Source organism: Polypterus senegalus, chromosome 1 (genome assembly GCF_016835505.1).
Source record: "Polypterus senegalus isolate Bchr_013 chromosome 1, ASM1683550v1, whole genome shotgun sequence".
NCBI classification, from domain to species: domain Eukaryota; kingdom Metazoa; phylum Chordata; class Cladistia; order Polypteriformes; family Polypteridae; genus Polypterus; species Polypterus senegalus.
The window spans coordinates 43,394,763-43,416,505 of record NC_053154.1 but is presented as its reverse complement, the minus strand read 5'-3'; the positions used below and the strand labels follow the sequence as shown (position 1 = coordinate 43,416,505).

General features: G+C 36.5%; 1 protein-coding gene across 1 annotated transcript in view; it reads right to left on the bottom strand.

Moving 5' to 3' along the window:
* The window catches only part of dennd2b (DENN domain containing 2B), a 419,955-nt gene that overhangs the window by 71,826 nt on the left and 326,386 nt on the right, over positions 1-21,743 (bottom strand). Inside the window, exons 9-11 of the mRNA XM_039748358.1 lie at positions 16,157-16,341; positions 8,761-8,870; positions 8,596-8,665 (exon numbers count right to left, since the gene is read on the bottom strand). Of these exons, the coding sequence (XP_039604292.1) occupies positions 8,596-8,665; positions 8,761-8,870; positions 16,157-16,341 (365 nt within the window). The remainder of the gene's footprint in view (positions 1-8,595; positions 8,666-8,760; positions 8,871-16,156; positions 16,342-21,743) is intronic.

Here is a 21,743-nt window from a genome sequence, read left to right as displayed (position 1 = left end):
GTGTGTTGAGCAGATGGAAAAAGTACTTTGAGAGGCTGATGAATGAAGAGAATGAGAGAGAGAGAAAAGGTTGGATGATGTGGCGATAGTGAATCAGGAAGTGCAACGGATAAGCAAGGAGGAAGTAAGGAAAGCTATGAAGAGGATGAAGAATGGAAAGATCGCTGGTCCAGATGACATACCTGTGGAAGCATTTTGGTGTTTAGGAGAGATGGTAGTGGAGTTTTTAACCAGATTGTTTAATGGATCTTGGAAAGTGAGAGGATGCCTGAGGAGTGGAGAAAAAGTGTACTGGTGCTGATTTTTAAGAATAAGGGAGATGTTCAGAGCTATAGTAACTTCAGGGGGTTAAAATTGATGAGCCACAGCATGAAGTTCTGGGGAAGAGTAGTGGAAGCTCGGTTAAAAAGGTTGGTGATGATTAATGAGCAGCAGTATGGTTTCATGCCAGGAAAGAGCACAGATGCGATTTTTGCTCTGAGGGTGTTGATGGAGAAATACAGAGAAGGCCAGATGGAGTTGCATTGCATCTTTGTGGACCTGGAGAAAGCATATGACAGGCTGCCTCAAGAGTAGTTGTGGTATGGTATGTGGAAGTCGGGAGTGGCAGAGAAGTACGAAAGAGTGGGACAGGATATACATGAGGGAAGTGTGACAGTGGTGAGATCGGTGGTAGGAGTGACAGATGCATTCAACGTGGAGGTGGGATTACATCAGCAATTGGCCAATATGTCAATTCAACATATTTTCCAGCAGGCTACCTTATAATGGTATAACGTTATCACATCTTAAACCATTGGCCCACTACCTCCACTGTTCCTCCACATCCAGGAAATGTTCTAAACATAAGATATGGCTATTTGCCTTTGGAGTTTGTGGTATTCTATAGTAAGTCCTTCTGATCAACAAGAATGTCTCTCCAATAAGAAGCATACTGTTCGTTAGAAATTCTGAATAGCATGAATTAAAAGTTAAAGACAGATGGAGTCACCTGACTGAGCAAACTGTCAAAATGGGAATTTTTTGAGGGGGGGGGGGTTAATCTGTTCTGTATTTTTTAGGCAAAGTTTTTAATGTGTCCACAACTTTACACATTGATGCATGTGCCTATTCGGCCCCACTGGAACTCATAGCAAACAGCATAATGCAACTCTCAATGATAACATTCACAGCTTGACAACGCAAACAGAGATACAGACATACAAACAGACATAAACATTAATTTTTATAAATTTAGACAATAAAACAAATCCTTACAATAAACAAATCATCAAAATAAAGTCCAAGACATTTTCCTTTTAGTAAATACTATTTAGGAATGTTATTTTACCAGCAATTATTACTTAAAGTTTCAATGTCAAACAAATGGTTTTCAATATTTTGTTCACTTTCACAATTCTTTTTTTTTAACCATAATACTAAAAATGTTTTGAAAAGACACATGGCAAGATGTCTGAATCATGAATGCCACATCAATCACAGACTACAGCAAGGTCTAGTTTAAATGACTATGAAGATGATCAGTTGTTAGTACAACTGGCTTACAAATGAAAATCATTTGAGATTCAGCTTTTATAACTCAAAACATCAGCTTCACTGTTGTTCATAACATGAAAAAGGGTATTAAATGACAGTCTTCATACACCTGTGAAAGTCTGCAGTCAGCTTTTTATTTTTAAATTTGTTTATTTTCAATCACTATAATTTAAACTTGACAATCACATTAGATAATGGATGAACTGATAATTTAAATTACCGTAGATATTCGCGTATTAGTCGATCTCGCAGATAAGTCGAGTGTATTTTTTAAGCCGAAAATTACGAAATTTGTTATGAGCCGCGTATAAGTCGAGGGTAAAACTTGGGTTTTTTCATGGCCCGTTGTCTTAATAAGTACATTCTTCTCACCAATACCTGCTACAGTTCGATTCCCCGGCATATCAAATGTCATTGGCGTTTCATCCATGTTACCAATGTTACTGAGATCAAAGTCATGCCTTTGTCTTTGCTTGATAATAAATTTATGAAAGGAACTGACCTTTTCTTCTACATCTTTCGGCAGCTTCTGCACGATTTTTGTTCGCTGACGAAGGCACAGCCCATATCTGTTCATAAACCGCGTACACCTGCCAGCCGATGCTTGAAATTCCAACAAAGGCTTATGTGGTGTTATGGGTCCACAGATCTCTTAGCAAGGGGCGTTTTAGTTTTTAAATAAATAATCATTGCGCCCGCGACTTAGCGAGCCGCAGGGCGATCTGCGGTGTGGCCGTTTCTCATCTAGTGCACAGGTGAGGGACTGCCCACATCTGTGATTGTTCCTGTGGTTAATGTGCTGCAGCTTCTATGTCCTCTCTGCATATAAAGAGAAGCGCGAGTCAGTTAGAGAGGAAGGAAAAACGGAGTAAAAAAAAAAAAAAAGACGGAGGGGGCTGGAGAAAGCAGGAGAGAGAGGGTGTGCGAGTGGGCGAGCGAGCGAACAAGCGCTCGCTGGCAGCTGTGTGGTAGCCTGGGTGCTAGGCCGGGTTTTTAAAGGATTGTTTTTCTATTTTATTGATTTTTAAACCTCCACATTTGCTTTATGGATTATTTATTTAATGAAGAATTCTTTTGAATCACTGCACTGTTTACTTTGAACACTGATTTTGATTGACTGTTTTAAATAAAAGCACTGTGCACTGTGCCATTACTGAAATTCTATGGAAAATTGTGTTGCCCCGCGGATAAGTCAACACTGTTTTTTGAATGAATTTTAAGGCATAAATTTTTCGACTTATACGCGAGTATCTACGGTAATCATTTTTGGCAATTTAGTGGTACCCATTAAGCTCCTTCCTCATTTATTTATTTTTTATCATAGACTATGACATTACTGCTACAAATTTAAGTTCTAAAAGTGATGCCAGAGGGACATACCCACTGGACAGATAAGACAGCCGGCTGCCAACAAGATATAAGCAAAACATGCTGGTAAAATGCTGAAGCTGAGATAGCAATTGAGGAAAGAAGAAATGCTATAAAGAGCGTAGGAAAAAAGGCAGAAAGTGACAAGGCAAACCATAAGGAAGCAAAGCAAAATGCCAGAAAATCTGGTGCAAGAATGCAAGATGGCAGTTGGCAAGTTAGCTGCTAAATAAGAAAGAGAAATGTGTTCAAGGTTGTAAAAACAGATGGCAAAAAAGACAGCCACTGAAAAAGGTCAAGACAGTGAAAGCTGCAGACCCAGCTGGAATATTGATGGTAATGTTGTAGGCAACAGATAGTCCTGCAGCTGAATGGTTCACACACTTGTGCAGCAAGATTTATGTAATGGGAGGATTTTCAAGGTAACTCTTGTATGCCAATGAACTTGTATTAACGGCAAACAAATTGAAAGTTCAGTTGGAAATGAAAGGCAATAAATAAAATTAAAGAAAGACCAAGGTGATGGTTGGAGGTGTGGGCACAGGAAGTGTGAAAGAAGTGGATGCATTTAATTTTGGAGTTTGCAGGGTGGTGAGAAACTCAATTCAATGCATGGTATTTTACAAATGGGTGCATAAAAGATGCAGTGGTGTGTAGAAGGTGAGTGCTGCTTTTCTTTGTAGAACATACAGTATGTGAGAGGAGTGCAGAATTCTGATGCATTTAAAAGAAAATTTAGTTGTCAGCAACTGACTTGTTTTGTAAGAAGCAGGTTAATTCTGCATGTTAGGTGAAATGTTAAGTGAAAAGGAGGTATGAGCACAAGTTTGTTTTAGTTTCTGATTATGAGTTTGATTAACATTTGTGTTTTGGTGCTTAGGTTTTGTTATTTGACCTCTTCCAACATTTCAGGCTATAAATTCCAACATGAAATCTCTGTCACTTAAATCTACATTTTGTTTATTTCAACTATTTTTATTCAGCACAGTCATAACCTAAATTAGTGTATGTAACTCACTGCTAATTCAATCACTTCATTTGCAAAATAAATAATTAAACCTTTGAAGCATTATGACATTTACAAGTGAAGAATGTCTAATTTAATTACACCAAGTACACAGTACTAAGAAGAGCCTTTGTGCAAATATTTTGAAAATAAAATGTTACAGAAAGAAAAACATTTATATAATTAAAGGGAACAAATCTAAAAAATAAACCCATTACACTGAAAAAAACAGAAACAGATAAGTAAAACAAACATCCAGTGACATCCTTTCTTCTCTTAGGATAATCTGGCTAACTTAAATGAAACTGCCATTCTGAAACATGTAGTGGATTTACAAAAGAAAGGAATCTACATTAAGGAAACCCAGATGAGACTATATATGGAACTTACTTTCCTATTGTATCTCCCCTAACATAATGAAAAAAGGCTGAATCTTTATGTCCTTATTAGGTATGAAATTGGTTCAAAAGGCACTGAGTGATTAAATCAAGTATGAGGCGTCTGGTTAAAAAATCACAAAGCGGAATTTAAAGGAATGTCACATGTTGCCAGGTCTTACTCTAAAATACAGGCAGCATTAACTTTAGGCCACAAAAAGGAAAATAAAATCATCGTAACTTTCAGCATCTAAGAAAGGCTTTTATGACCAAGCTACTTAATATCATAAAACTGTTCACATACATTACGATACCTGTACTGTGCATGGTAAAGACATCAAATTAAAGAATCCCCTCAAGAAATTTTGTTCACAGTAATTGTTAGACATAATCAATCAGGAGCTGAAAGTACCCTTTCCTTGAGAAGGGTGCACTTAATCAGTCTAGCTTCGCTAGGAATACTTATAAGTAATGTGAGGTGTCAGCAAAAGCACCTCACAGACAAAAGGAGTACAATGAAGTGAGAAAGCCCCAAAATTGCCAGCTTTTTTAGATTTATGATTCATTCATGCATATATTCTGAATAAAATATTTACTTTGCGCATGCCTTGGGTCTATCTTTGTTGCCTGAAAGCTACATGCCAGTATCACAAATTTTACTTGCCAAAATTAAAACAAAAAAACAATTCTTATACAAGAACATAAGAAAATTAATAAATGAGAAGAGACTATTTAATCCATTAAGTCTGTTTGTTTAGCTAATAGCTAAGATGCCTCAATATCTCACCCAAATTCTTCTTAAAAGTTGTCGAGGTTTCTGGTTCAACTCCATGTTCTGGTAATTTGCTCCAGATTCACACACCTCTGCGTAAAGATGTGATTCCTGGCTTCAGTTTTAAATATACTTTCCCTTAACTTACACTGATGTCCTTGAGTATTACCCTTAAGCAGAAAGAATGTTGCTCAAAAGCTCTAGCTTGAAGGATTGAGAAACTGCTTCCTTTAGTAATATCACAAGACCAAACCAGATTTAATAAAGGTAGACACTTGGCTTCCAATCTTTGATGCCGATTTAATGTAATGTAATGTAATATTCACCCATAAAGTCTAACACTCCGGAGATCAAATTACCTTTTGATGCTGAAAAAGCATTTGATATGGTTGAATGGGATTACCTGTTTACCACTTTGCATAAATTTGGGTTTGGCCCAAACATATGGATCAAACCACTGTATAGCAGTCCAGAAGCTTCAGTTTATATTAACAGCATTATTTCAGATTATTTCAAACTAGAATGCGATACTAGACAAAGATGCCCCTTGTCACCTCTGCTATTTGCATTTGCCATTTAGCCACTGGCTGTTTACTTTCGAAATGCATCACAGATAAAGGGGGTTTTCAGAGAAGGACCTGAACAAAAAATATCACTATATGCAGATGATATGGTACTGGATACATCAAATCCACAAAATTCTGTGCCTAAAACCCTAACAGCACTAGCACAATTTCAAAAGATATCTGGACTTGAAATTAATTTGAACAAAAGTGTTCTCTTTCCAGTGAATTCTCTAGCAAACAACATTAGATTGGATACCATCCCTTTTACCATTGCAGATCAGTTTAAATACCTAGGGGTCAACATCACAAGCAAATATAAAGCTCTTTTTCAACAAAGGTTGGTTTGTCTACCCTCCATCTTACTTTAGCAGGAAGAATTAACATTGTGAAGATAAATAACCTCCCTAAATCCATTTTAGAGCTTGCTTCCTAATTAAAAGTGTCTCCCATCTTGTATTTATAATTTATATTCCTTTTGCCCATGTGTAGCACTTTGCACTTCATTTTACGTTAAACTAAATTTTCCAGGTATTAACCCAATTCAGAAAGTTGTCCAGGTCTTTTTGATTTTTTTTTTACTTCATCCTCAGTGTCTGCCATGCCTCCAATTTTAGTGTCATGTGCACATTTCACAAGTTTACTAACTACACCAGAATTATTGTCATTAATCTAAATCAGAAAAAGTAATGGTCCAAGGACAGACCCCTTAGGTACTCCACTGATGACCTTGCTCCATATGAAGCTTTGTCCTTTTATCTGTGTTTTTTTTCTCGTGCAGGTTAACCAAATAGTGATTCACTTTTGATGCCTGCAGCTTCTAGTTTCAGAATTAGCCTTTGTTGTGGGACTGTATCAAATTGCTTTTTGAAAGTCTAGGTAAATTATGTTGTATGCTTTGTTTTTGTCAACTATTCCAGTTGCTCTGCGGTGGGCTGGAGCCCTGCCCGGGGTTTGATTCCTGCCTTGCGCCCTGTGTTGGCTGGGATTGACTTCAGCAGACCTCCGTGACCCTGTAGTTAGGATATAGCGGGTTGGATTATGGTTGGATGGATTCCAGTTGCTTCTTCAAAAAAATCTAAAACACTGGTGTGGCAGGACCTTCCTCTCATAAGCCCATGCTGCTATGTATAATATTATTTGTGATTAGGTAATTTTCTAATTTATTTCTTATTATAGTTTCCATAATTTTGTATGGCACAGAAGTAAAACTAATTGGTCTGTAATTACTAAGATCCACTTTGTCTCCCTTCTGGAGTCACATTTACAATTTTCCAACCCTCAGGTACATCTCCTTTCTGAAGTGACTGCTGAAATATGCATAATAAGGATTTATAGATTACATATTTTATTTATTTCAATACAATTGGTAAAATCCCATCAGGTGCAGGAGTTTTATTAACCTTCAACAATATTGAGGGCATGAAGCACATTGAACTCTTCTGTTTTAAAATCTATGAACTCAGAGTTTGTTTTTACTGCATGAGGCATTCCAATTATTTCTTCCTTAATAAATAAATGGGTGAAATATCTGTTCAATTCATTTGCCATTTCCTTCTGATTTTCACATTCGTGTCCTAAAGGTTTCTTAAATTCTCTTTTATCATCTTTTTACTGGAGTATTACTATAAAAACTGCTTACTGTTTGTTTTGGCTTCACTAGCAATATTTATTTTGGTTTCTCCTTTGACGTTTCAAATGCTTTTTTTGATCCCTTCCTATAGTTTTAGGTATTCCTCTATGTCAGAATTATGTGTTTTTTTTTAAATTTTCTTATACAGTGATCTTTTCAGTTCAATGTGTTATCTGTGGGCAAAAAGAATGCCAATTACTAATACTGTATAAGAGACGCAGTTATTTAGAAACTAACCTCTAAAAATTATTTAAAGGTTTATCCATCCATTATCCAACCCGCAATATCCTAACTAGAGGGTCACAGGGGTCCGCTGGAGCCAATCCCAGCCAACACAGGGTGCAATGCAGGAACAAACCCCAGGCAGGGCGCTAGCCCACCGCAGGGCGCACACACACAAAGGACAATTTAGAATCGCCAGTGCACCTAACCTGCATGTCTTTGGACTGTGGGAGGAAACCAGAGTACCAGGAGTAAACCCGCGCAGACACAGAGAGAACATGCAAACTCCACAGAGGGTGGACTCAGGAAGCGAACCTGGATCTCCTAACTGCGAGGCAGCAGCGCTACCCACTGCACCACCGTGACACCCATTTAAAATGTGAATAAAATGTTAGGTTACATTGTAAAAACTGTTGAATAAAAATCAATGGATTTTTATGCTCAAACTATATAATATACTAGTGAAATTGCACCGGTATGTAGTTCTAGTTCAAACTACAAAACCATGTAGGGGAAAGAAACAAAGTGCATCCAAGGTTCAATGGCGATGTCTTGCTCCGACAGGCCACATAAGTAAAATTTTTTTAATCTCAAGCAGAAGCTATGTGGGATCCTACTTCAGGTCTTCAAAATGCTAAAAGGCATTGATAAAGAGGATCGAGCAGTATTTTTTCAACTAAATAATGAATTGCATCCATGAGGACTTCAGTAGAAATTCAAGGAAGTGCATTTAATACTGAAGCCAGGAAGCACTGTATGCCCAAACCACCACACATTATTGTCATTGCTATTATTATTATTACTTATACAACTGCATAACTGAAAAAATAAGATTACATGCAGCACTCATCTACTATTAATTCTACTGCTGTATATGTTCATTGAGTTATTGTGTTCCTTTTCATTTTGCAGCAGTACTCTCTTAGTTGTTTAATATAAAGGTTTGTATTAGTACTACTACCGCATTTAGAAAAATGCTATAAACTTTGTCTAATGATAATACTGACACTCTGAATGGTGTTGGTCATCACAGAATGAAATGTGCAATTACTATTATTAAGCAGTGTCTGGTAAAAAAAACTTTGATTTCCTTGAATTCATACAAATAATATACTAACCAATAATCGTCTGCAGTATCCGAATCTCCGGCTTCCATCCTCTCCAGTCAACATGAAAGAAAAGGTTTCACTGCATTTAAAAATAGGATAAAATTATTAATGTTCTTCAATATAAACAAATACTTCAAGAATAATATTAAATTGTCTGCTTCTCAATCAGCTTACCTATTGTAATGCGAGACTGGGTTCCAGTCTTTCACATCAGGAAAACAGAATTGTGGAATAGCTTTTAGCCGTTCTTCAGCTTCCCTCATCTGCTTGGTTGGCCTTTCTAACTGTAAGATTAGGCAATAAATGTTAAAAAGATGTACTGTGAGTGTGTCTTTTATCGGTTCAAAAGGTTTTTTACTGATTAAACTATTGATTTATACAATGAATTTTAAAACTGAAACAGCATGTCTAAGGTGCTTTATTACTGTCATATGGTAAAGCTTTTCACACAGAAGAGTCTGGTTACTGTTATTGGAGTCTTCTTAATTATACTGTACTTCCTTCTGACCACTCTGTACCACTTCATACCACTTTTTCATGACAGTGTAAAAGTCTTACGCTCTTAAGATAGTTTACAAAAATATTTGTTTTAGATGGTTATTTTATGTGTTCTGGATTAGTGTGTCAATACAAAAGAGTAATATGTTAGAGTTGCAAACATTTCTTTTGGAAAAATCATTGTACTAGATATAAAAACATATTTTGAAAGTTTCTAAAGAAAAAAGCTAACACAGTGAAAGTAATAGACTTTTCAGTTAAAAACCATGAGGTACCTATAAGCATATACCCAGTGCTTGATTAAGCAAATATAAAAAACAGGTGCTAATGAAAATTGACATAATGTGTAGGTTGATCCAAAGTGAATAACTGAAAGAGAAACAGCTGTGTAGGGGGAATAAAACTAAGCAAAGGTACAACCATACTAAAAAGGTGAGTTTGCGGTATATGTGGCCATTTAATCTTCACATCTTACAACATGGCAAAAGTGAGCACAGTGACAAGACATTAGGTAGTTATTCTGCATAAACAACGTCTCTCCAAAGCATATTTAGCGGCAGACAGGTGTTTCCAAATGCAATGTTCAAACTCTTCTGCAGAAGCACAGACAACTGGCCAGAAACACAGCCACTAAAAACCAAGTGCAGCTGGTGAAAGATACATCAAGCTTCCTTCTCTCAAAATAAGAAGAGGTCCAGCACCTCTATCAGCTCAGAACTGGAAGAAACCCCTGGGACTCTTGTACAGCATCTATAGTCTGGAGTATTTATAAGTATTGTTAATGGAAGAGTTGCAACCAAAAAGTCATTTCTGTGAGGTGGAAATAAGGTCCAATGACTCACCTATGCATGAAAACACAAGTGCTGGGGTACTCTGGACTGATGAATCAAAACTTGAAATCTTTGGCTCTGCCAGCAAGCTGTTAGCCTGCTGAAGGGCTAGAGAAAAGTACATGGATGATTATCTCTAGGCAACAGTGAAGTATGGTGGAGGTTCCCTGTAGGTTTAGGACTGCTTTTTCACAAACACAGTTGGTGGTTTGATCACAATTGATGGCCCCCCGACTGCTAAGAAGAACATAGTTTTATCCATAATGCAATACCATCAAAGAGTAGTCTGATCTGTCCCTATGTCATTCAGCAGCAAGATAATGTCCCCAAAATCATATCCAAAATTAATAAAAACTATCTGCTGTGAAAAGAGGAACAGGGAATACTGCAATAGATGGTATGATTCCCCAAACAGCCCTGATAACAACATCATCAAGCCAATCTGGGACTACTTTCAGAAACAGGAGCAAGTACGACTGTTAAAGTGTGTCATGGGATTGTGAAGTTCTCCAAGAGGTCTTGAACAACCTTCCACATGACTACCTTCAGAAACCGTATGTAAGCGTATCTAACAGAAGTGCTGTTGTTTTAAGGTTGGTAACACCAAATACTGATTTCACAGGTGTGTTTTCTTCCATTTACTTTACTCTATAACAAGTTTTCTAAATAAAAAAAACTACTCATGGCATTATTTTTGAAAATATTCCTGCTTTACAGCATTTTTTTCACAAGTACCTACGACTTTTGCATAGTACTACATATGATCATATTCACATTCTCAGTAATTTCTAAACAATGTCTTGCTTTCATATCAATTTAATAATAATGTATTTTGTAATGGTCAAAAATCAAAAACCCAGGAAAAGAAATATCATTATATTATACAAAGTATTTAGTGCATGATATTTAGGGTGTCGTTAATAATTAACTTGTCTTAGATTAGCTCAGCAAAATTTATAGAATAATTATTATATGCCTCTTGATGCACAAAGAAAATTAAACAATTACTGTATACAATGAAAACAGGTTCACAATGAATGAAAATTATAATTGCACCTAATCTGTTATTCAGCTGCTGACTTGTACTTTGTACTGAAATCTGTATTTACTTAGTCATCTTCTTTAATATTTTTCTGTATTAGTACATTTTTGTATATGGTTTGTTTTATGACACATTTGCCTGTTTAAAATACCTGCTTGAAGTTCTCAGTCCAACACATTTTTAGTATTGTTTACTTCTCTAACAAAAAGCCTGAAAATAATAAGTTCTGCAGAGAGGTAGGTAATTTATTGTCTATCTAAATCAATAAATGCACTATATATAAACAAGTGATTAAGAGATTGGATGCATTTTCCCCCACAAACATAATTTTGTCACTTCACTGTAATTCTGGTTATCTGGGAAAATAAGTATCATAATTAGGCAAGGAAGGCAATAAAAACCAACGCTATGAAAATGCAGGGTGAAACCCAGTCACTGCTATCCTCTTACACTGGACCCCTCATTAAAGGCTATTTTCCTAGGTGTCAACTATTCACCCTATGAACTGCCTGTCCTGACAAATCTTTGAGTTCTTATTGTCTCAGCATGTGTTGCAGCCACTAAAAAGCATCATTCTATAAAGTTCTTGTATTCCACATCCTTTAAGAAGGCAACTAAATGTTAATTGTATATTCATTTTACTTTAATACAACCATTGCTTGAGTTAAATTTTGACTTTAATGACTACATGAAAGTTTTTAAAACAAGCAAACCTGGAAAATTGAAACAGGCTTGTTTTTTACATAGAGCATTGTGTCTGTAAATTAAGAAACAGTAAATGCATCTGTTCACAGAAAATGTCAAATATACAGCAGCTATTAAAGTCATTTAGACATTTTAACCCTTTGACGCATACGGGACAAATATGTCCCTCATATTAAAATGCATGCCTGTACTTTATTTACACACGCAATGATGCAAAATGTTTCGTAATGGATCCAACACGTCAGGCCACTGCAAAAGGTCATTTATATTGTCCATGTGCTTCAAGCCACCATTTTGTGACAAATAAACAGTGCTTGTTTTTTGGGTGTGCCATGCTAGATGTTTCAGGTTAGTTTTTTTTAAATATAAAATTCACTTCTGATCTTTTCTTGGTCAGATTTATGAATTAATTTGTGTAGATGCTAAAAATCGATGTAAAGTTGCAAAATATGCATAAACACGTATAACATTACATGATATTTTTGAAGGGACGCATTTGTCCCAGTGTGGTGTACGCGTCCATTTTTGAAGGGACACATTTGACCATATGTGCTGCATGTGTCGATTAGATATACCGGTGTGAGCCACTCATTCTACTTCAGATTCCGGTATGGCACGACACTTCCACATTGATGATGACGAAATTATCCAATATTTGAAAGCTGATGACAGCGGTGATGAGACTAACTTGGTACTTGATACAGAAGATCAGGAATTTTTGGAAGGTGATGCTGACGAGATTGGAACACATGTAATTATTGAACCACCAGTGAATGACAACAATTCAGGAAGTGACAATGCTTCCGCAGTTACTTCTCCGGAACCTACTGTTCCCAGTCCTTCTGGTCACCGTCCAAAGTGGATGATGTCAGCTGTTGAAACAATGCCAGACACAAATAACTCCTCTCCATCTTCTGCTACGGATGCTGTGCCTAAAGAACATCCACTTATAAATTTCACATGGCGCAAGTCCTACAGACCTTTTCTTTTCAGAGACGACAAGAAACCACAGGCTTAAGGACAAGTTAACATGGACAAAATCTCAGATTCAGAAACTTTGGATGCAATACCAATGCCCCTGCAAATATCTGAAGCAGCTGTGCAATTTGACAAGCTTGTCGACAAAAGTATCCGGTACATCCAACAGAAAGGAAACGCTTTCTCCATTGAACCTGCCAAGATGAAGGCATTTATTGGTATGAATTTGGTCATGAGTTACCATGTTCTGCCAACATTATGGTCCTACTGGTCCATACAACCCGACATGGCAGTGCCATATATTGCCCAAGTTATGCCTTTGCAGCGATTCGAGGCTGTTCGAGCAGCTCTGAATTTTATTGATAACAATGGTTGGCATGATCCTGATGATTGAGCGTGGAGAGTGCGCCCACTTATTATTCATTTCAATGCAGCCTTTCAGGACATACTCAGCATAAGTGAGAAACAGTCCATTGCTGAACATATAATCAGATTCAAGGACCACAATATTATGTGCCAATATGTAAAGGCAAACCAATAAAACAGGGCTTCAAAATGTGGTGCAGAGGTGATGCCCATACTGGATATTTATATCAGTTTGAACCATATCTTGGCAAGAAAGCACAGCATGTGGAGCATAATTTGGGACAGTTGGTAATCTTGGACCTTACTGAATTATTACCCAGAACAGGATGTCAAGTATTTTTTTATACTTTCTTCAACTCTCTGAATTTGCAGTACATCCTTGCAGAAAAGGACATACAAGCTTGTGGAACGGTTCGTGTGAATTGGAGAAATATGCAGACCTGCCTGCCAATTGATAAGAACATGAAAAGAGGGGACATTTCTGCTATTTTCAGTCATGGCATTGCCTGTGAAATGGATGGACAGCAGAAGTGTTGTGATGTTGAGCAACTTCATTTTGCCAATTCCTACTATCACCATGATGAGACGAGTAGCAGGATCAGCTAATAAAGCTGATGTTCATTGCCCTTTGGTAATTCAGAAATATAATCAACATTTGGGTGGTGTTGATCTTATGGACCAGACAAAGGTGACATATGAAGTTGACAGGAAAGCCAGAATAAAATATTACCTTTGCATCTTCTTTGATTTGGTTGACATTTCTGTGAATAATACATATATAATTTATCTGAAGATCAATTAAATATACCATTTCCATGACTCTCTGATGAAGCAAATTGAATTTCGGGCAGCATTGGCATGTTCACTGATATCTGATTTCTCCTGCAGACAGACAAGTATTCCGACAAATATCCAAACACAAAGAGGCACACAAATGGTAACAAACCCTCGCAAGCCAGAACATGCCATGAAAAAGGCAGAAAAAACGCAAAAGATGTTATTACTGTGCACAAAAGAAAATTAAAAACAGAACTGACAATGCAAGTACAATGTGTGACGTTCATTTATGTTATACATCTGACAGAAACTGTTTTGTTGATTTTCATAACAAGTAATAACTGGAAGCATGACCTTGGCACATGTAGGGACAAATACATCCCATAATTTTTAATGACATTTTGCATATGCCACTTCTAAAAATGGAACAAATGGATTCTATTAGCTCATTTGCATATATTTTTCCACAAATTAATATCACCTTATGTGCGGCAAAGGGTTAAAATTTCTTAAAATGTATGCAATTTTTCTAAATGAAGCAATAGCTGGAATCCAAAAATCAAGATTCAGTAAGATATGGAGATTTCTTTAGTTACTTATCCTCTAAGTGTTTAAACTAGGTAATTCATGGGAACAGTGACCATTATAGTTGGTTCCCAATCATGGGCTTTTCACGTTAGTTTTTTATATTTGCATCATTTATACAGTCCTTCTGTTATTTTACTTGACTTTTGACACCCATATTTCAATAGCATTTCATTTTTTTCTAATATTTTTAACTACATAACACAACATTCTCAAACTCACTTAATCCAGATCAGGTTTGCAGGGCCCTGGAAACCTTCCTGGCTTCATGAGGCATAAGACAGCAATCAGAACCAGACAGGAGGCCAGTTAATCACCAAGCTAACTCACACACAAATACAAACTCACACTGGCTCATTTTTCAAGGGAAGGTAAAATCCTGTAAGTTTTCTTCTTGAACCACATGATTTGTTTTTATCAGAAAATTCAAGTTCCATTATTTTCTTGTGTACAAATTGCAATTAAATTGTTACAGATCCTTACTGGGCTCATGTACTTTGTGATAAGAGGGCTAGGCATCCTTGCTCACTGCAATTTTATGATTTCTTCATGATTTAAGCATGAAAAGCTTGATGAGCAGACAGATATTTTTTTTTGCAGAAATACTTTTATCAAGACTCTCTAGGAAAATTTGTTCTAGACTACGTCTTGTCTTTAACCTTTAATATAAATCCAAAATTAAAGGGAACATGTAACAGTGAAGACATTTTCATATAAATTGCATAAGAAGAGTAGACCACTAGTTCAATAATTAGTTAATAGACAGATATGGCTGGGATCCATTTATTTTAATCAGTTTAAAAAACTTTCCTGTCTGTTTTAGACAAATCTGTGTGGTTATATGTACTCATCATGCAATTAGTAATTTTGTAAAGTTTGTATTTGCATTTTACTTTAGAACGTGTGCCTGCACTCAGTGGAGAGAACTATATACAAAAATCAGCTTAATTGAAATCATTTGAACTAGTCTAGTATTGAACTGGTGGAAAAATTCAGTTCCCAAGATTAATGCTAAGTTATATGAAAATGGCTGCATTGTTTCATGCTGCAATTTTGAAGCATTCCTTTCAAAGACAGCTTTTGACTGTTCCCCTAGAATATTAAATACTATGTACAGTAGGTTGCTACGAGTTGACATGGAGTGGGTAATAATTATATAAAGATAAACTGTGATTTACACATTTTATTACTATACAAGTTGAGAGATGAACAGCTAAAAATGTTGACCTAAGCAGTTGTCTGTAATTATGTGATGAATATGAATAGCGTAAGCGAACAAGTAGTATGGAAGCAGAGTAAGGTGTAAGTAAGGTAGGCTGAAGTGTTTTCTAATGTTTAAAATTAAGTTATATCTTTCAATATACTCATGTTTATATTAGTGCTGGAAAGTGGCACCACCTTGCATGTCGATCAGAGTATGGGCATGCATGTGAAGCAAAAAACAGAGAAATGCTGGGTGAATAGATGTATTGGTATGGAGGCAGAGATGAATTGAAGAAGGAAGCCAAAAAAACATTAATTAAATTGGTGGGTAATGGCATGAGAGAAATGGGTGTCATTTCTCTGGGCTGCACAACATAAAGCAAAGGAATCAAACCTAGGTAACCTGACTCAACCAGTGGCTACTGTACTAATACTATTACTTGTTCTTTTGCTGTTATTGCCTGAAATAATGAATAAGAGTATAGCAGATTAAAGAAGTATTCACAAATTTCCTAACCTCCAAAATATTGTGAGATTAAAAAGACCAGATTTTAATTAAATGAGATAATTAGTCACATGCAGCCACCTTAGGAAATTGGTAGGAGACTTCAGGGATATAGGTGTTCTTGGAAGGTTTCTTTCTCAGTGATACCACCACAAAGTACTCAAACAGCTCCCTTTCCTGCCACTCAATCAACTCTAACTCCAGAGTCCGATAACTGGGAGCCCGTTTCAGCATGGACTGCAGATGCACCAAACGCTGTGTATGAGCTGCAAAAAACAAAATAAAACTACATGAGTATTTGGTGATACTTTACTGCACATACTAGTAATCGGGATACAGTGACATGGCAATATGCTGCTGTAGTCTTCTGGAACATAATCAAAAATACAGTTATTCTTTTACTTTATATGAGTTTTTTTATTCATTTATTTTGTTGTTTTCTAGGAATAAAGTAACATGGCTAAAATTAAAAATAAAGCTGTAAAAATACATCATAAAATCTAAACCTTCCAACAAAAGCACTTCTGAATGCTGAAAATTGTTTTCTTATTAATTTCAGATTTAAGATGAATTGCTAAGATGTAAAACTTTTGAAACCTTCCAAAACATCAGAGATGTGTAAAAAAGGCATGGAAATATGGAACAGTGCTGCAACTCTATAAAAAAACACAAAATTTTGCTAGTCTCTCAGCTGTCATTAACAACAAAAGTAATAGTGTGGTCTCACATATACTCTGTTGTCTCATATCTTTACTCTCTCAAAGTCCAGTATTCTCAAACCCTGTATTCAGTAAGTCATGCAGTCCAAACAGAGTTTCAGGTAAAAATACAAATCTAGACAGAGTTTTTTTTCCATAGCTTGTACCTTTTCATCTTCAGGAATTGTGTACTGCAACATCAAATATACATATGAGGTAAAGTAATTTATTCAGCAGTTAGCTCAAAATCAATTTTCTGTATGAATTACCAGCAAAAAGAAACCTTACAGTAAAAAAACACATCGTAACTGCCCAAGGCACAAAATCAAATAAATATTGATGGATATGTTAGTATACATTAAAAGAAAATGCAAACTGCATTAAATAAGTAATTTCACTATAATTTATAGCAAATAGAAATAATTAGACCAGATAATACGAATAAAAATAATTAAAATAATTGCAATTTCTAATGTTCATCTAAAAAGAATTAATATCCTGCCCTGGGTCATGTGAATACCGGAGCAACAAGAATAATAAGATAAAAAGCACAAAAATTAAATCAAAGATATAGTAGATGAATGCTCATAAAACCAAACTTCAGCAAGCTTTCTACTGTTTTTAGAGTTACGTATCTTCATTGTAAAATCCTTACTGATTTTTTTCTCTGTTATAAACATGTGCCAATTGCCACAAGCTATCTGGAAAACATTTCTTGAGACTTATGATGTAGCAGGACAAAATATCTTCTTTGCAAATGATGAAGCTCGAATGGTGGAAATGTTAGTTTCCTAGAATAAGCATTATTACAGTACAAAGTTTGAGAATAAGGCAAAAAGACACTAAGAACAACAATGAATGACCATGAAAAAATAACTGTGTACCTCCGCCCTGGGAGAACAACTAAACTAAACTAAATTGTTCAGGGTAACATGACCAATGCTCGTCCTTATTTTTGACGCCCTCATAAAATGCCCCAGATCACCAAAAGACAATAAGCACTAAAGCGATGAAAGGAAAAACAAAGAGACATATTTACATATTGACAGAAAAAACAGTTTAAGTAATTCCCCCAACAAACAAGTACACAACAAAAATCAAAAACCACCTTCCACAGATTAGGGTGGGAGATGTTCTCGCCTGAGATAGCCCGGTTTCCCAAATTGGATCACTGTCCTTACAGTTCCCGAGCAAGGTGTAATGTTGGGAGCCTCACGGAGTATGCTGGCAGCTGGGCCAATAACAAAAAATGTTCTGTTCTACCAGTCCCAAAAGGTCGATTGCCCCGGTGAAACCAAAAAAAAGTTAGTCTTCAGAGACACTTCTCCCTTGTATTGCCGAGTAAAATAAAACCTTCTTCCAGCAGGTGGATTCTTAGCATTAACTTGTTGCTTCTCCTTGCTCCACCTCTCGATGTCTCTCTCTCTCCCTTCTTATCTGGTTAAAAAGTCTTCAGCTCCAACTGTCCTGTCCGCATTGTTTCCTCAACCTTTTCCCCATTTTTGATGAACTCTCAGTAACCCACATCTTGATGTACACCCTATGTAGATGCAAACTGACAATGGGACAATAGCACATGTGGCACCCGCTACAACTATTAGGCACTATAGCATACCTAAAAACTAGTCAATAAGTCAAAGTCACTTAATACATCTGTGTATTCTATTAGTATCTTTATGTAAAAATATAACTAAGGGGAATATTTTTCATCATTTTTATATTAGACAACATACAGTATATCTAACTCAATAAATATATTGTTATTGATTTTATATTTAAAGCAGCCTTCCTGTTAATACTAGTGAAGTGGTTAACACAGCATCACAGAACCAGAGTTCTGGGTTCTAACCATGTGCTGTCAATGTTTGCACACTTTCCCTTGCCTGCTTGGGCTGATCAGTGGATACTCTGGTTTTCTTCCCACATCACCACAGGTATGTTGTTTAGGTTAGCCGGTGATTCTAAACTTCCTTCAAGTGTGTTTTTTTGAAGATCGCCAATATTGCCACTCATATGCAAACAGGTTAGGCTGCAGTCTTCTGTGACCCTGAATTGGATAAGCAGGCATATATTATATGATATTATTCCTGTAAATGCTTTTAGACCGGCAAGAGGTTATTCATTTTGAAACACTGCACTTTATTTTGATTATTTTATGGTACTTACAACTAGAGATTAAAGTTGTATGTTAAATTCTACAAATGAAAAATAATCATGTCAAAATTTCTTTGATGAATCATTTTTTATCTTATTATATTTTAGTATTTAGTATTTTAGTACTTAATGGTAAAATGCAAGCAAATATGATTGATTCTTTACGATTATACATTAAAACAAGAAATTAATACTGCCTCTTATATGCTTTAACTAAAGGATAAACCTGCAGACCTGCACTGGGCATAGAGACCATATCTCATATTAACCTACTTGTTTGCCTGTCTTCTTATAAGAGATAATCGAAGTCCCAACAGAATGTGGTCAGCCCTAGATATCTGCAAGTTCCGCAACCATATTCCGCATTATGCTGAATCCACACAAATAAAGTGATCTGTAGACATACTCTGCTGTAGCTTCCAGCCAAAGAAGCTGAATAAAATGGCTCATAGAATTAAACTTACAGCTCCTATATGGCAGCCAACTGCTGAGCCACTCCACCTGGTTTACAAAACGCAGAAAATAAAAACACTCAAACAAAGAAGACTAAAACAATCACTAAGAAAAAGTTAAACTGAAATTGGACTTCCTCAAACTGTTGCTCAAAGCCAATCAAAAATTAATCCATCCATCAGCTTACAGACACCTGGCTAAGGCACCAGCTTACGTAAAGTTCTCTATACACATGTGCATGTCCAAAAACTTGTGCAGGTTAGAAATGGCTTAGACACACACAGACTGCCTGCAGGTAATCAGTGCACTGTAAATTAAATAGTAATGTTTCAACCAACGAAAATGTTATTAGCAACAGGGACACATGCATTTACAGCAGCAAGTGCTGCCGCACGTTTCTTTAAATAAAAGGCATTCAGTTGGCAAACCCGTCTATAAGGAAATATGAGGCCGTTGGGATCACATTGTGTGCACCCTTAGTTTCTGTGAAAAAATATCCCCTTAAAACCAATTATGTGGCCAAATCAATCTCTCAATGCTAAGACAAAGCATAAAATGGCAATTGTTGATGAGAAAATTAAAATCTTAGATCTTTGCACTTTGCCAAAGTCATTATTTCCCAAACAATACAGTATTACAACTATTTACATTATATTAGTTACTAGCAAAATACCTGCGCTTCGCAGCGGAGAAGTAGTGTGTTAAAGAAGTTATGAAAAAGAAAAGGAAACATTTTAAAAATAACGTAACATGATTGTCAATGTAATTGTTTTGAGACTATTATGAGTGTTGCTGTCATCAAGGATTTGATTATCATTATTTCTTTTAATCAGGTTCATATTTGGAGGATGTGATGTGTTCAAGTTATATTCCGTGTTTGTCAACTGTTGTAAAGATAACAGGTTTCATTCATCGAAGTGTTCATTAACCAAATCGGTACTCGTGAATCTAAGATGTTTAACAGGCATTCCCGGTATTAAGTTGTGGATTTGCCTGCGAATATTTAGCGGCAGCGTGTCTATGAACTTAATTTAAACTTAAGCTTTACACCTTGCTTTCCTATTAATATGTCTACAAAGACTTGTTCAGATTCAGAGGTTTGTTCCTTTCTTACTGCATCAATAAGCAGCTCGTCTTCCTCTTTATCTGAGACATCACACACTGCATGCACGGGTTTACCTTTCCCAGTCCTGCAAACTTTAGCAAAGTGGTTCAATTTACCACATTTTTTATACTGTCTTCCTTTAGCTGGACATTTTTTTGCACCGTGTGCTTTGTTTCTGCAATACCTGCACTTGTGAATATGCTTGTATGCGTCACACTCTTCATATTCTTTTGCTGCCTTCTCAATTGTGTAATGTGTTTTTTGTTCAGTGCTCTTTGGAGGTTTTGATTTTTGTGTGCGTACTGCATTCACAGTCAGTTCATGTGAGCTGCTCGGAGTACATGCATCGAAGGTTTTCAGCTGTGGTTGTGCTATCTCGTGCGATCTTGCGATGTCCACAGCTTTATTTAATGTTAGTTCAGACCCGGCACTGAAAAGTTTCTCTCGCACTTTCGCTGAGTTTGTGCCAAACACTATTCTATCCCTGACCATCTTATCTTTGTTTGCATAAGCACAGTCCTTCACCAGCAATTTTAACTCCGTTACAAAGTGATCAAAAGTCTAATTTATACCCTGCGTCCTCTTATTAAATTTGTATCTCGCGAATATCGTATATGTCTTAGGCATGACAAACGCCTGCGGCAGCATGTCTATGAACTTAATTTAAAGTTAAGCTTTACACCTTGCTTTCCTATTTGTTTGCATAAGCACAGGCCTTCACCAGCAATTTTAACTCCTTTACAGCAATTTTAACTCCGTTACAAAGTGATCAAAAGTCTCGTTTATACCCTGTGTCTTCTCATTAAAATTGTATCTCGCGAATATCGTATTCGTCGTAGGCATGACAAACGCCAGTGGAAGCGTGTCTATGAACTTAATTTAAACTTAACGTTTACACTGTGCTTTGTTTCCGCAGTAGCTGCACTTATGAACATGCTTGTATGCGTCACTCGCTTCATATTCTTTTGCTGCCTTCTCAATTGTGTAATGCTGATGGACGGCATCATATGGGCAGGCACTCAATTATGTGGGAGGCGTGACGATGAGGGACGCAACTCTGCCTCACACGGTGACCGAGCTGAAGGCTATGGCCGTATAAATGTACATAAGTAGGTTCCAGTTATGATCATTACGCGTAGAATTTCGAAATGAAACCTGCCTAACTTTTGTAAGTAAGCTGTAAGGAATGAGCCTGCCAAATTTCAGCCTTCTACCTACACGGGAAGTTGGAGAATTAGTGATGAGTCAGTCAGTCAGT